This window comes from Euprymna scolopes, chromosome 31 (assembly GCF_053919585.1).
Source record: "Euprymna scolopes isolate OS-2025 chromosome 31, ASM5391958v1, whole genome shotgun sequence".
NCBI classification, from domain to species: Eukaryota; Metazoa; Mollusca; class Cephalopoda; order Sepiida; family Sepiolidae; genus Euprymna; species Euprymna scolopes.
The window spans coordinates 15,962,079-15,979,700 of NC_136512.1; the positions used below are offsets into that span (position 1 = coordinate 15,962,079).

Here is a 17,622-nt window from a genome sequence, read left to right on the forward strand (position 1 = left end):
ATATGGTCTGTAGTGTAACAGTTGACCAAGAATTATCAACTTCATTTTCTTGAAAATCCTACCTTATTTGGGTTTGTGAATTTTTGCTCCATTTGTGGATTCTTGATAAGGTTCAGAAGTATGTAATTCGATTGGCTTCAGTCTTTCTTTTTCTTTGCACCCTCACTCTCACGGAACTCATGTTGCTAGTCTCATTCTTTTCTACAAATACTATTATGACGTGTGTTCTTCAGAATTGTCCGATTTATTTTCTGATTCCTTTGTTACAGCTCGTTTGACTCATTGACCTAGTGGTCTTCATCAATTCACTGTCTTGATACCTCATTGTAATACAGCTTCTTATTCCAGTAGCTTTTTTCCAAGAACTGCAGGCTTGTGGAACTCTCTTCCTGCTGACTGTTTTCCTATTACCTATAGCCTTGGTCTTTTCAAGATTAAGGTCAATAGGTATCTCCTGTCTGTTATACTCATTTTTCATTCTTGTTAGCTGAACACAGCAAGTGGCTTCATGCATTGTCTGCAGCAACTTCCATAAGAAAAAAAAACCCCCAAAAAACTCACCTCTATTAGATCAGGTCCATATTTGGTTTTTAGCTCATTATAAAGTCTATGGTAGGCATCAACAGAGACTGTCCGAAGGGATGTAGCTTGAGTGCGCAAATTATCCTCCCCTGCCCAGCGGCTAAGCTTGACCAAGAGACGTTCTTGAAGCCATTGGAAGCTCATCATACTCACAGATTCTGTTTTTTGCGTTTCGTTCACATTCAAAACAATTCTACAAGTGAAAAAAAAAAAAAAAAAAAAAATCGCATAATAATAATTTTACACTCTATAATAAAGGGTAATGTGTATCTATTTGTATATAATGATTGTATTGCTATCGTTTCCAAGATGTCAATCTAATGAAACTCTGGTGTTTATAAAATAGTGCTCAATATAAAGGAGAGTTGTATTATTGTATAAGTTTCCTTATTCATGCAAAAATTTATTGACTACATATGTGCATACATGTTTCAAATGCCATTTGAAGTCAGTTGAGCTTAGTACCTCATAGCAATGGATTTCAAAAGAAATCACAGCTAAAACATGTGTCCACATATGTAGCCAATAATATTTGTGTTATAAGCAGAAATAAAGGGAAGTAACTCTTAAAAAAAAATGGGACAAGATTGTGGACTCACAATATTTACAATCATCGTTCTTGTAATGCTATTTTTTTTTTAGTGTTAATAAATAGTTTGCGCGAATGCACCAGTCCACAACTTCATCCTTGTCGCAGACTATTTGACCAAGATGGGCATCAAGACAGTTCCTCACCCTCCCTATAGTCCAGACCTTGCTCCCTGTGACTTTTGGTTATTCCCTAAGCTCAAGGAAAACTTTAGAGGCTGTGGTTATGAGACAATTGAGAAGATGAAAGAGGTTGTGACACAAGGGTCATGGACACGTTCACACAGGAAGACTTCCATGGGGTCTTCCAGAGGTTGTTGGAACGGTACAACAAATGCATTGCAGCCGGAGGAGATTACTTTGAAGGGGACTAGAGTTTCATGTGGGTATTATCAATAAAAGTCCCCAACAAAAAAAGTCTGGAAACTTATTGAAGGCACCTTGTACATTCTTATTGGAAATCATCATCGTCATTTATTGTCATAGTAAGCTCTACACAAGTATTGAGCATCGTCGAAGTAAATAGTGAAACGACATATCTATATTATATCATTGAACAACGTCTGTACAGCATAATTATGTTGACACACCAGTTTCTGCTGGATCACTGAAGTTAAGCAACGTAGAACCTGGTCAGTACTAAATGGGTGACAATTTGAGACTTCCAGATGCTGTATGTGCTCTCTGCTTATCTCGGCATTGTTTCAAGTCGTCCTGGACTTCACCTTGCCACTGGACTCAAACAGTGTCGATTCAGGAGAGGTGTGGTTGAGATTGCGCAACCCTTGCCTCACAATTTACCATGCAGCTGCCCCTACAGGAGGATATCCTTTGTCTTTCGAGACTGAACGGAGGCATTGACAACCTCTGTAAAAAAATTTGCAGAAAAAATTATGCTCTACCAGTATTCTCACAAATATTTATACGAAATATTTTTTAAATTTTCCAACTGGAAATGTTGTGTTTTCTAATTTTTTTTCTTTGTGTATATTAGTGGAAACACTGGTGAGGCATAATATTTTTGTTGCCATTTTCAACAGAAGGTGTACAACACTAATAATACATTTTTTTTAGAGTGTCTGTGACATATTGTCAGTCATGTCGAAAGACAGAGCATTAAGGGTTCCTATTTACAATGTCTCCCCACGGGACAAAGTTAGACACCAGGGTCGTTTTTTAATGTGCAGAAAAGGAACAAAAATAAAAATTGTCTCAGTCGTGAAGGATTTCTCCTCCACTGACAGAGAACAAGAAATTGAAGTGTAGATCTGAAGAACAGATACTACACTTTGAGATATTAAATCCTTTATTCGTTAAAAATACATTGAAAATCAACATTGAACAAAAAACTTAGGCACATGGCCAACTGAAAAAGGGGGGGGGGATTGTGGGTGTCGTTGGTCATCCTTGTCACTCCAGAACTAAACAAAATCAAAAGTTTCTCCCAGCTAGTATCTTTCACCATAATACCGCATTCACCCTTTCATACTGGGGGACATCCTACTTAACTCCCAATTTTTAAAACATTTTTTATTGACGTGTAAAAACAAAAAAAGATAACAATAAAAATCGTACAATAGTTCATTTGTGTCGAGGGCGGGGGGGGGGGGGAACAAAAAACCCCAAAACACTTTGATCTTGACGCGAAGGCCAAGATTAATTCTTTAATCAATCTAGTTTTGAAAATCATGAATGAGTTATCTCCCATAAGTAACATGGCCGTTACTTTTTAATTGTGTCGTTACAGTTCAAACATTTTGAACTCACACACTGTCTGGTACTGTCGCAAAAGAACATACAAAAAAAAGAGGAAATATATAAAAATCTATATTTTTTAAAAGTGCAAACGAAATGCATTTATTTGTTGTTCTTCCAAAATAACGCATTTCATTTTATTTCCAAAGTCTCTTCACATGTGCTTTTTTAAAAGTATCTGCCCCTCTGCCATTTGGCACCCTCGTATTTACACGTCCATCTTCCACGGCATGCAACTTGCTTCTCCTTTCAGCCACGTGGAGCATTTTTTCTTCTTTTCACATGACGCAAGCTCACACACACTTGCTAATTTGCATACATGCTTTAACGGAGACATTTTAACTTTTATATATATACTAGATGTATTTGGCGTTGCCCAGTATTAAAACATAACGTTAAATTCCTTTTAAAAAAATGCATTAAAAAAGAAATGGAAAGAAACTGAGACATGTGCATGCGTGCATGTTTTTTTTTTTCTAAACATGTTGTAAAAAAGAACAATACTTCACATGTTGTAAAAAAGAACAATACTCGAGCTGAGATTGAAACCAAAACCTAAAGATAGTGAGTCAAGTACATCAACCATTAGACCAGCTTGGCAAGATCTTTAAAAAGCGTTTTCAAACCTTGTGAAACAGTTAAAAAATAGATAAAAATCCACTGACGACCAAGTACCAATTTTTCAATTTTGACTCCTTAGCAGCCCTTTTTTTCTGGATGAAAACCGATTTGAAAGTTTTCCACATATCTGAATACCCTAGATACCAAATTTCAAGTCTGTAGATCAAACATTTGTTGAGTATATAGGTTGAGAAGTGTCCTTACACACACATAAACATTCTCACTTTTATATATATATATATATATATATATATATATATATATATATATATATATATATATATATATTCGCCGGACATTCGCCGGTAGTCAAATGGAAAATAATAAAACAAGCTACCACGTGTAGACATTTAGACGACCCATGTAAATTATGCCTTCATGAAAAATTTGCTATCCTGTACTTTAAAGAACCCCAAAATCTATTAAACTGTAGAAGAGAAATAGCAAATAACTGTGCTCACAAAATAAAACTTACTCTAGGATAGCGATACAAAATAGCTTTAAAACTAACAAAAACAATAGAAAATAAACAAATAAATAAATTAAATAAACATGAATATGCATAAACGATCACACATATATGTATATATATATATATATATGTGTGTACACATATGTATATTTATATATATAAAAAAAAAAGAAAAAAAACAAAAAAACGAGGAAAATGTCTGCCTTAAACCACTAACCTAGTTCTAAAACAGATCCTTTGTTCGATAAAATGCATGCCCATTAGCTGATAGGAAGGGGCGCGGTGGATATTAGAAAGCTGATTGGCTAACTAAAATCCTCAACAGAAGAGGACCATATAAAAACGAGAAACAACCTAGAGTGGATGAAACGCTGAATATTCAGTGTAGCTTAATCGCCATATATATTTTATAAATTACTATATATATATATATATATATATATATATATATATATATAAATAGATTAGCAAAACATTCAATTCTTTAATCGATCTAGTTTTTAAAATCATGAATGAGTTATCTCTCATTGTTCCTTGCTTTTGCGATTACACATTCCTTTTTCATTATTTCTGAATTCATCCAATTCCATCTCAAAATGTTCGTAATCAGAGTCCGGAAACTTGTTGCAAAAGTATATTACTCTATTGCCAAAAAAAAAAAATAAATACATAAATAAATAAAATAAAATCAATTGCTTAAAAAATAAAAACTGTTTTCGTTAATAAATAATTTTCTACCTCATCGTTTTGTTGTAAGTTTTGGATACGTTAATTACTGCAACATGATAATTAAGTAGACACCATTGGATTAACTTGAAATTCAATTTTTCGATTTTTGCTCTTGTAAGGAAGAAACATCAAATTTATTATTATACTTAAGCTGAATGAATCAAAGTTTGTTTCCCCAAGGCGTTTTTTTACCATACATTTTAATCACCGAAAATAGTAGGCTTTTGCTACATCCCTTGGATGCTAGTCTGAGCGATACGGAGGAGAGACTATTGACCACGTAGTACATCCCATTCTCCACATTGCTGGTGGATCCAAAGAAACAGCAAGGCTGTTTGTTATAGTGTGGTACTAAAATTTTTTTTTATATTCAACTGACTTTACAAACTCACTTTTTCCTGATTCGAACAATATAAGCTGAGGTCAGTGGTTTGAATATATTTTTTCTGATGTAGTAGAAAGATCAAAATAAATATTTTTTCTGATTTGGTAGAAAGATCAAAATAAATATTTTGAACATGTATTTTAAAAAAACAAAACAAAACAAAAAAACAAGATATGAAAAAAAATATTTCAACCAACCTTTTCGGTTCTTCTTCATCGTTAAAAGTGAAACTGTAAAATATTTCATTTTCTGTTGAGGATTTTTGCCCAAGATTGTTAAACAGAGCTAAAGGGTAAAATTTAAATTGCTTTCTTTGTTGATCTGAAAAAAAAAAAAAAAAAAAATAATAAAAAAAAAAAATCTAAAATAGATATTCCCTGTAAGTCTGATAATAAAAAAACAAAAACCTTCATTGATTGAGATTGTCGGACTGACTTCCTCATCTTGGTTGTTATAGTCACAACGTTTCGGCCGTTTGTCCTCCGGCCTTCATCAGGTGTTTTGTATCGAACTGGGGGAACCGTTTGTTAGGAGTCTTGAACCCAACCCTTTATTATTATTACGAGACTCCTAACAAACGGTTCCCCAGTTCGATACAAAACACCTGATGAAGGCCGGAGGGCAAAACGGCCGAAACGTTGTGACGATAACAACCAAGATGAGGAAGTCAGTCCGACAATCTCAATCAATGAAAACACCTCATCTCAAAAATACTGACAATTAACAAAAACCTTGTTTATATTTTATAAAGATTTTTAGCAAAAAAAAAAAAAAAAAATGGTGCTTATGCATTTATGTTACCATGCTATTTTTTAAATCATATTTTCAAGTTAAATTCGAGTTTTACGATATCTTTCTTTAATTAAATTGTTAGATGAAAGTACAGAATGGTTATAAAACTCTCTCCCCTCCCCATGTTAAGAATGGCTTTCTAAATTATAGCATTATTATCTTAGCATAGTAACATAAGTGCATAAGTACCAAAAAACAAAACGGCATGGTAGTCCGTCTAAATTAAAATCGTTTGCTTGTTGTTCCTGATATAAGAATCCTAGGTTACTCGAATGACGTGCCTAAATATCACGTGAGTAAGGAATCAGCAGGAGTTATTTATTGTACCTTAATTTGTTATGCATAAAAAGTAAAATTCAGTTTGTTTATTAAATTTTATCAAATTTGTATTTTAATTTGGTACTTGTACAGTTTAATCAAGAAAAAAAAAAATAATATTGAAAAAAAAAAAGTTATATTGTACGTACCCGTTATGGAATGAAGTTTTCAAAAAAAAAAAATTTCACTTAATTTGCTCCGGGTCAGAGTGGACCTGGGAGCAATGGCAATTAAAGGGTGGTTCCACACTCCCCAAGGCCCGCAAGGTGGAGCCTCACCATTGGATATAGTTTTAGGTCATATCCAGGACCGACGAGGAAGGAAGAAAAGCTATTATTTCACATGGGTAGGAGGGGTGTCGGTGTTTTAGACTGAGTATTTCCCCCGTGGCGCCTCCTTCTCTTCCTTGTGGTCTAAAAATTTAAACATGGCTACCTTCAGCTTGCTGTCATAAAAATTGTTTTTTTCTGCTGAAAAAAAACAAAACAAAAAAACAACTACTAGATCAAATTAAGTTAATTTTTTTTCCAGAGAACTTCATTCCATAACGGGTACGTGACTTTTTTTTTTTTTTTCAATATTTTCAGTTTTTAATGTCTTCATTAAACTGTACAAGTACCTTTAATTTTTGAGTTTTGCTCAACAACATCAAAAAGGAACGTTTTTAAATTTATGATGTGTTAACCTTGCTTTACTTTGAAAAATCTTAGAACACCACATAATTTTATCCAATGGTTTTATTTTATAAATAAAACACTAAACGTGTGTGTGTGTGTGTGAAAATATTTAACTGATGAACTCTTAAACTACTAGTCATATGACACTGAAATGAACAGGAAATTGTAATTAGACACCCAAACATGAACAGTGGTTTTTCTATAATTTAACACATACGTGCTTGACTGGCACCTTACACTGTATCTGGCATTTAAACTTTATGCTACACCAATATCTGAAGACATGCCAAGCATTACCACCACCGTGGCAGGTTAAAAAAAAAAAAAAGAAAGAAAAAAAAAGATTGTGTTATGAATCGAAACATCAAATTTAATTTTAAAAAATGAATAGGTTTATTTATTGGAAGAGATTCTGCACTTGTTTGGCCTTTAAACCATTAAATTTTGAATTTCGTATGTTTACAACCCAGCAAGGCCGAGTGCACTCCGTTAGTATTAATCTATCAATACTCTTCTAAATTTTTTTTTTTTTTTGTGTATTGGTATTTATATTAAAAACCCTTTTTTCTATCTATATATCTATAAAAGTGAAAGTGTCTGTGTGTGTCTGTCTGCGTACATTTCCCTACGCAATAACTCTGTCAATTTTCAGTATATGAAATTTGGTAAACAGGGTAGTGAGATTTGGGAAAATCTTTGTAATCTGGTTTCGGCCAGAAATTTGGCTGTTAAGGGGTCAAAGTTCAACGATTTGACCTTTGAGAACTCTACCAAACTCCTCTGACAATTTTGGGTCTAAACACTTGAAATTTTAGATATAGGTTCCTTGGACATGGATCTAACTTAATAACTTGATTTGAGTCCAAAACAATAAATGTTAAGGGGTCATAATAGGGGTCAAAGTTAAAAAAATTGACCCCTTATTTTTTTTTTCTCAACATATACCTCCAAACACCCGGGTAATGCCGGGCTGAAATGCTAGTTTATTTAAAAAGAAGAAAATACAACTTTCTTATATATGGGTCGTAGAATTGCATTAACCTACAAAAGATCTAGCTAATGTGCATATTCTTTTAAACATTCATTTTAATTAATTCCCTATTAGATTTTTCGATTTTCTTATGGGATGATCATCTTTAGTAAACTATTACATGTAATTATATTCATGCAGATATTCTACATGATTTATACTTGCCCAATATTTGCATACAAAGGTCATAGAAAAGACAAACCTCTTTTTATATATATTTATATATGCACATATATATTTGTTTAAAAACTTTTTGCCTACCAAACTCCTCTGTCAGTTTCTGGTTTACAGATATGAAACTTAATATATAGGGTATTCGAACCCATGCTAAAGTTTATATTTAGATTTTATCTGGGGAAAATCAGTGCACAAGTGTGAAAATTAAAAAAATAAAATTTGCCAGATGAAGGATGAATGACGGCATTACGAATATGCATGCGCACCGTAATAGCTTTAATAGTTTTAATTTTTAGCCTTGTAGCAAATATGTTTTCATAGTTCAGGCATTAATGTCAAAGTAAAAAAAAAAAAAAATCATAAACTAAACATTTTGGTTTCGATTCTCGATTGTAGTCATTTTTTTTTTTTTTTTTAACTTTTTAAATCATTACAATATATTGGGTCCAATATAATATAATAATAAATATAAAAGCTGCATTAATCAAAATATCATATTTAAGTGTATTTTACGACCGAGCAATGCTGGGCGGTTTGCTAGTATATTTATAAAAGTGAGAATGTGTATGTGAGGATATTTCTCAACTTATATACTCAACGAATTTTTGATCTACACTTTTGTAATTTAGTATATAGGATATTCAGATACGTGGAAAACTTTTAATTGATTTTCATCCGGAAAAAAGGGCTGCTAAGTGGCCAAAATTGAAAAATAAATACTTCATCAGATTTTTATCTGTTTGCCAACTGCTTCACAAATGCGCATGCACAGTCGTGAAACATGACAGCTTTTTTTATGTTAAGAATAAGTAGGTTTGAAAACACTTTGTAAAGATCATGCCATGCTGGTCTAATGGTTATTGTACCTTTGTGTAAAATTTCATAAAAATCGGCCCAGCCGTTTTTGAGTCCATAGGGAATGAACACACACACACACACAAAGTTCCTTTTATATAAAAGTAGAGATTATCATCACAGTAGACACTTTTTGTTTTCTTTTCATGACAGAGTTATTAAAAAGAAACACTTAAGAAAACGAACTCAAACTTGAGATATTTTGGTACTTGTAAGGAATAGGTGTCCCTATTTAAGTACTTAATGAGTCAGTCCCGAGTATCGATGGAGCGTTAACGTAGTTGTTAATCTTCTTCAACGGTGTCATTACATTTTAACATTTGAACCCAACATGTTGTATTATATCTGAAAAAATTGCAAAGGAACCAATAAAGGTAAGAAATTCGACTAGGCATTTTCTTTTTTTTCAGTTTCAACAAAAGGGATTTATTACCGGTGCTTTCCAACAACGCATTGCATTTTGTTTTAAGTTTCTTAGTTTATCTCGTCTGCCATAGTGAAACGCTGCTGTCTTGGCACGAAAAAAGTCTCTTGCCATCATGGGCCACACGCTCATCCTCCACTGGCACACACTTTTTTTAGTTCTTGCCACATGGTGTATTTTTCCCTCTTTTTTTCCTTCCCTTCTCTTCCTTTGCTGTCACGTCACATTGCACACCGCTTGATCATTTGCATATGTGTCATGTGGCTGCTGTTATTAACACGCGTCAGCGACTCTGTTACAGGAGAATCTGGAGTCAGCCAGAAATAGGAGAAACAGTTCATGGTTTGAAAGCCAGCTTCATTTATTTATTTATTTGAGGAAGACTTTTCAACTGGTATATATGCAAAATACGGAGCCTGCTGAAATAATAGCGTTTTTATTTAGAAACCCATTCTTAACATGATGAGGAGATGACTTAAAAAAAAAACAAAAAACTATTCAGTACTCTCACCTAACAATTTAATAAACCAAAGATACCGTAAATATTGAATTTAACTTGAAAATCCTATCTAAAAATATAGCACGGTCCATATTCTGCATGAGTGCCAAATTTCTTTTTTGCGGTTTTCAAGTCATAAACAGCTTCGGCCTTTTTTACAGGGCTGGATCTGGATATTCCGCTAATACTCGGGACCGACTACGTAAGTACTGAAATCCCATGGATACCCATTCTTTACAATTCACCGATATTTCCTTACCAAATGTGATGACCTCTCTGAGCGATGATGAGCTCTGATTCAACTGTCTCGGTAGAAGATCTCGGACGATCACTAATAATCGCCAAGTCGATGAAGTCGACAACGACTTTAGATCTTCTATCGTTATGTCCGTCTGGGGAGATTTAGAAACCCCACGTTCAGAATCACCAGGAGCGTGAGTCTCTATTTCGACCGGTTTTTGTTCATCGCTGTCGCTATCATCATCATCCCTTTGTCCTCCTGGGCTCAACACTGCCGTTGCCTCGTCACCAAATTTTCTGGACATGTCCTCTAAAAATTCCTGGACATCATCATCAGTTTCGGGATATCTCCAAGGAAAGACGGACAGAAGTTGAGTGCCAACAAGGCGACGGTTCGTAACGTGTGGTTTGTTTATCCAGATCAAGACAGCGGCAAGAAAACTATCCAAACATTTAGCCGATGTAATTTCGGAGACTTGATTCTTATCGATGTCTCCCTTGTAGCAACTGTCTTGTGCTTTCTCTGACATGATTCAACAATTTTCAAGAAGTTAAAAAGCTGAAAACATTATTTTAGTTGAATCAACTTCTAGATAAACACGTGTGTCTCGCCATATTGAAAAGGGAGATAACTCTCAAGTACTTTGTGTAAAACTCAAATTCCGAAAGGTTTAGTTTCGTATGTTATTCAAAATTACAATAAATTACGATTAATTTATTTTATAACAATATATATATATATATATATATATATATATATATATATATATATATATATATATATATATATATATATATATATATATATATATATATATATATATTCAATAAACAATAAATTACGATTTATATATATATATATGTGTGTGTGTGTGTATATATATATATGTGTGTGTGTGTGTGTATATGTATATATGTGTGTGTGTGTATATATATATATATATATATATATATATATATATATATATATATATATATATATATATATATATATATATATATATATATATATATATATATAACCTAAGTTCCAGTCATCGATCAAATGGCATGGTGGGTGGAGAGGGCTTTGTAAGCCGTGGTGAAGGCAACCTCTCTAGGAGAAGGAAAACTCTGATATAAAACCTGCGGTGACTGCTGCAATGCTGCATCCAATGATGTAGACTTGCTCTTCTTTTTGTGGCAATTGTTTTTGTTTAGAGAGTTGGATTGCCTCGGTGCAAAGTCTTTCCTCACTATAAAAAGCCCCATGCACAGGCATTGCTTGATATAAATTAGATACACTTTTTACCATCTCGTGTATCTTGATAGCAAAAAGACTGGCTGTAGCCTAAAACGGCAAAACATTCAATGAAGTTGGCAAATATAGTTATGAACGTAAAATGCAATAAGGGAACTGGAATTTCCAAGGCCTGGCCCGGCAGGTGTTTCAGGGCTCCACAGCCTGGACCCGGTCATCATCATGTTACTGCGAGGAAATATATGACAATGACCATCGGCTGTTGGAATGTGCGGATGCTGCTTGACTTGCCATCAGCAATAACGCGTCCAGAGCGTAATTCTGCTCTTGTATCTAAGGAACTTCAACGTTATGACATGGACATAGTTGCTCTTTCTGAGACCAAGCTGGCTGATGAGGGACAGTTTTCTGAGTTGGCTGGGGCCTACACCATTTTCTGGAGTGGTAGAGCGGATGGATGTAAGAGGTCATCAGGCGTGGCTTTTGCTATAAAGGCATCAATTCTTTCTAGCCTGGAAGAACTTCCCTGTGGTGTGACTAACCGGATCATGACTATGAGGTTACCTCTGGTAAATGGTCATTATACAACTTTTTGCATATCTATGCACCCACTATGGATGCAACAGAAGATGTGCAGTGTAGTTAGACGCATTCTCTCTGCTGATAAGATCTTCATTCTTGGAGATTTTAATGCTAGGGTGGGAAGAAATTTTGAAACCTGAGATGTGCTGGGTAAACACGGAGATGGCAAGTGTAATAGCAATGGTCTGATGTTGTTGCAGTTTTGTTCAGAGATGGGTTTTAAAATCGGTAACACATCAGTGTTTCAGCAGAAGGATAAATACAAGACGACCTGGATGCATCCTGGTTCCAAACAATGGCACTTGATAGACTATGTGTTAGTCAAAAAACGTGAGATAAGGGATATCTGCAGTGTTCATGTCATGCGGGGTGCAGAGTGCTGGAGCGACCATCGGTTGGTCCATGCAAAGATTAAGTGTGTTGTGAAGCCCAAGATGAGGGGGACCTGTGGAGAAACTAGTTAAGGAGATGGAAGAGATTGACTGTGAAAACACTTGACTTGCTTTTAAGGAGTCTGTCTGTGAGGTATGTGAAAGAGTATTAGGTCATTGTGAGTGTAAAAATCAGGATTGGTTCAATGAGAATGAAATTCAGGTTCTGCTTGATTCAAAGGCCAGGGCATTGCATGCTTATCTCGGGGGTGGTTTGATGGATGGTGAGCAAGGTTGATTGAGGGACAAGTTTAAGGCAATCAAGCGCGAGGTGCAGAGGAGGTTGCAAAACATGCAGGATGAATGGTGGAGGCAGAAAGCTGAGGAAATACAGCTCGCCTCAGATTCGAACAACACCAAGGTCTTATACAGCCTACTGCGTGCGGTTTAGGACCATCCAGATTACCTATCACTCCTTTGCACTCGAGAGGTGGTGGGGATCTTCTTCGAAACCCTACTGACATTCTTCATAGATGGAGGGAGCATTTCAATGACCTCCTCAACAGACCTTCTTACATTGATCAGGAGTTTGTTAGGTCGATTCCTAGCAATCCGGTTAAGGATATCTTGGCAGAGGTTCCTTCTCTCTAGGAGGTTGAAACAGCTGTCCATAAGCTGAACAATAGAAAGTCTCCTGACCTGAATCGTTTGCATGCGGAGATCTTTAAATGTTCTGGACCCAAGATTAGCGGATTTATTGCAGACTGCTTGGCGGGATGAGTGTGTTCCGCAGGATTGGCGGGATGAATTAATGCTAGTGCTATACAAGGGGAAGGGTAACAGAGATGAATGTGGAAATTATCAGGGCATCTCTTTGCTGTCAGTAGTTGGTAAAGTGCTCTGTAGGATCATGCTAGAAAGAATGCTGGAGCACACTGCTGACGATTTTTTGCCTGAGTTGCAGTGTGGTTTTAGAAGATGTCGCGGCACAGTGGATATGATTTTTACAGCCAGGCAACTACAGGAGAAATGTATAGAACAGCAAAAGGGTCTGTATCAGGTTTTCATCGATTTAACCAAGGTATTTGATACAGTCAATAGGGATGCTTTGTGGGAGATTCTGAAAAAACTTGGCTGTCCTGACAAGTTTGTAACCATCTTAAAGCTCTTCCACGATGATATGAAGGCTGTGATCAACGTTGGGGGAAAGCTGGTTGATCCTATCTCAGTAAAAAATGGTGTTAAGACATTTCAGCACCCACACTCTTTGCGTTATATTTCACCATGGTCTTTCGGATGGCATTTGGGGGTTGCTCTGATGGTGTCTATATTCGTTACCGAACTACTGGGGGGTTGTTCAACATTAGGTGCTTCAATGCAAGTACAAAGGTACTCATTAACACGATCCATGACTTGCTCTATGCGGATGACTGTGATCTGGTGGCTCATACGGTGGCTGATATGCAGCATCTTGTGAACGCCTTTGCGGTTGCCTGCAGCGCATTGTGCCTGAATATCAATCTGAAAAAAAACTGTCTTAATGTATCAGCCTGCTCCAGGCATGCCATACTATGAGCCATCAGTTTATATCTGTGGGTCAAGGATAGCGATTGTCACTAAGTTTGTATACTTGAGTAGCACACTGAGTATGTCCGGTGCCCTGGATGATGAGGTATCGTTATGGATCAGCAGGGGAAGTGATGCCTTTGGAAAGTTGTACAGGCGTTTGTGGAGCTGTTATGGGATCTTGCTGCCAACTAAGATTAAGGTTTATGCCGCATGCGTTCTCTCTGTTCTTCTCTATGCCTGTGAAACTTGGACAACATACAGGAAGCATTTGAGACGTCTCGAGCGGTTTCACCAAATGTGCCTACGGCGAATCTTAGGTGTGGGTTGGCAAATGTATGTCAGTGATGTGGAGGTGCTTGAACAGACCCAATATCTAAGCATTGAAGCTCACATTAATCAAACATAAACTGAGATGGAGTGGACATATGGTGAGGATATTAGACAGTCGACTTCCCAAACAACTCCTTTATGGTGAGCTCACCGAGGGAAGACGTCTGGCTCAAAAGCCTAAAATGAGATTCAAAGATTGTTTGAGGTCCACCTTAAAGAAATGTAAGATAGATGAAAGAACCTGGGAGAGTCTTGCTTTGGATCGTGGAGAGTGGAGAAGGACTTGCGGGGAGGTGTGGGCAAGTTTGAGGCAGATCGAACCCAGTATGAGCGGCTGAAGCGTGATATTCGGAAAGGGAGGGTGAAAGGAGCCGTGGATGGGCAGGGGCACCAAATTGGTCTGAAGTGCGAGGTGTGCGGAAGATTATGTCTGAGCAGAGCTGAGCTGATAAGCCACCAGACTACTCATCGGTGCAGTGAGCCACAAAGCAGTCTTGTGTTGCCAGAGCTAACCTGTGTCAACTGCAGACGGATGTACAAAACAGCAGGTGGTTTGGAGTGGCATTTGATTATACATAGAAGAGAACATCAAGAACGTGCTGCTAGTGGCATACATGTCTGCACAATGTGTGCCAAGGAATGCCAGAGTTTGGCAGGGCTTAAAAGCCACCTTCATGTGGTCCATCACTGAATGTTTTTGTGTTTCTGTATACCTTTTTGTTTTTGTGCTATATCATTCAAGTAAGATCTTTGACTTACTTGTTGTTTCATCAAATACTTCTGCATGCAAAATCCGATCTCGCATTTTGCTAATTCCTACCCTCTGATGAGAAGGAGAGTATTTCTTCGAAACTCCACGGATTAAGGACTATCCATTTATCTAGTGTTTCCTTTTCAGATTAAACATGTTTTTAACTCATTTCAAAGTGTTTTTTAACATATTTTATTAACTGTTTGCTCATACATACATATATATATATATATATATATATATTATAAGAACGATATATCACCTCTTCAATGTTATTCACGCCTTTTAAATGTATATGGATGTGGATGTGTCTCGGTAGGATCTTTCTGTAAGTCAGAGATCTTGTTAAATTTATCTTTAACGGTCCCAGTGATACTCTGTTGCATTTGACTTATAGTTATCCCTGCACCTGCAACCATGGTCCTAATATCGACAGATTCCGACTGCGCATTAGTGAATGCTGACCCACAAGTTACATAACCTACTTAAACAAGGGTAGTAACTCATAGTTTAGAATTTGTTTATTATTTAATATAACTTGAAACTGTTTTCAAAAGCATATTTTTATTCATAATTAATTTTCTACTTTATCATTTTTCGAAATTTTTGGATATTTTACTAATTTTGATATGACAGTCAAGTAAATACCATTGATTTTAATTGAAATTCAATATTTTGATTTTCTTATTTCGAACAAATGCTGAAATTCGTATAGCACGGTTTATAAACTGCACAAGTGCTCAGGTAAACTTCAATCTATGTCGAAATGTCAAATGTCAAAACTTCACAAAAGCACTCGTCTAGTTACAACTGCTATCAACAATTTCTCTCACCCCTTTATCTGTGCCTAGATCGAAATGCAAATTCTATGAACAAAGTTTCTTTCCTAGAACTGTTCGCCTGTGGAACTCTGTTCTGCTGGCCTGCTTTCCAGCAAACTAGAACATGGTCCTCTTCAAATCCAACTTAATCCCTATCACTAATGCTGTTGTCTCTGTGACCATCGTACACGCATTAACCATTATCCTCGAGTTGCCTTTGAACCTTGATAAACGGTGATTCCTTTGTAAAAAGAAAAATATAAATAAATAATGAATTGAAAAGAATGTTTAGAATTAGTGGTGGATTAATAATATAACAACTAATATAACAAGTGAATGCCGATGCTCAAAATATATAAACATTTTGACCCGTCGCTTAAATTAACAATTCCCCCCAAATCAGGAAAGTAACCAATTTTAATTAAATTTTCAGTATTTATCAAATATATAATATTTAGAATATAATGAACCCAGTCTTCTTATTTAAATCTTAGTGGAAATGTATTTTGTTTAAACAAAAATACCTTTACTAAAGTTATGGTTTGCAGTAATAAAAAAATGCAAGAATTTATTTTTGCTTTTTTATGAAAATAAAGCATCGTAAATTATAACAATTAAAAAAATAAATTTTTTAATTTTTACAGGAATATTACGATAAAAGCCCCTAAAGTCTGTATTAATAAATTTGATATAACATGAAAAATGAATTTCTCGAACTACCGATATTATCATTGAATTAAGCATTGTTTATTTAATATTTTCACACATTGCAAAAAATATTTCTACTTTTTTTTTTAAATTACAGGTTTCACATAATTTTTATATGTAAGATTCTAATATTTTCCTTGCTTGCATGAACTGCTTCCCCAACTGTACTGACATGCAGAAGTTCAAGTGTAATGTGAACAGACATCTTGCTGCTCAACTCCCTCCATAGTATCCCTGCAACTTATGTCCCCGATAGTAGCCCCCTACTTCAAAGTGGCACTGTGCCTTGTTTAGGGTCAAAATGGAATTTAAAAAAAAAAGCTATTTTTTGTATAAACAAAGTGTTTTTATTTAATTCAATATCTTATGACTTTACTATCTTTGAAATAGATCCAGAAAACTAATATTTATCTTTCAAAGGATTTTTACAATGAATTTATTTAAAACTACATCCACCTCGGAATTTATTTAACTTTCAAAATTTAGCTGAATTGGTTAGCTTGCCGTGAAAACATTTTTTTTTTTCACATGTACAAATATTTCTTTCCCTTTTGGAAATTAACTTTAGTCTCTAATCTTTCGAATACAATCAAAAAGTAGTCGAAAACCTACAAAAAAAAAAAAAAATGTGATAAATCGGCTTTCAAAACTATGTCCCCCTATCTTTATTCTGCCCTTTTTGCCCGTACCTAATAATTGGAAAATTTTAGGTTTGAAGAGAGAGAGAGAGAGAGAGAGAGAGAGAGAGAGAGAGAGAGAGAGAGGCAGAGAGGCTATTACTCTTTTTGACTTAGCACGGATATCGTGAGTTACTTCCCTTGAATTATTAAGTCCCGCATAACTAAAACAAAACAATGACTTGTATTATTTTGTTTATTTATTCATTTTTCTACTTTTTATGCGTTTATTTTTTTTATTTCGCTCCAAACAAGTATAGCGCCAACTACGGGTGCGATTTTGCTGCTTTTGATGTATGCCGAGAAGGCACAAGTGCTATGATCACATTCCATTATAAAACAAGCACAAGAATGTGATATTGCAGCATCAGCAACTGGACAGAAATTGGAGCTTTGTTAACAGGGCAGGAGGACTTATTAGATTTGAGA

At 35.4% G+C, this 17,622-nt stretch overlaps 1 protein-coding gene across 2 annotated transcripts in view; it reads right to left on the reverse strand.

Annotated features, from left to right (window-relative positions):
• LOC145255649 (putative tRNA (uracil-O(2)-)-methyltransferase) overlaps positions 1–10,785 on the reverse strand; it is a 93,567-nt gene extending 82,782 nt beyond the window's left edge. For both annotated transcript variants that reach the window (XM_080114191.1, XM_080114192.1), the window contains exons 1-3: positions 10,164–10,785; positions 5,330–5,453; positions 562–775 (exon numbers count right to left, since the gene is read on the reverse strand). In XM_080114191.1, coding sequence (XP_079970317.1) covers positions 562–775; positions 5,330–5,453; positions 10,164–10,674 — 849 coding nt within the window. In that variant the 5' untranslated portion in view covers positions 10,675–10,785. The remainder of the gene's footprint in view (positions 1–561; positions 776–5,329; positions 5,454–10,163) is intronic.
• Positions 10,786–17,622: the final 6,837 nt, after the last annotated feature.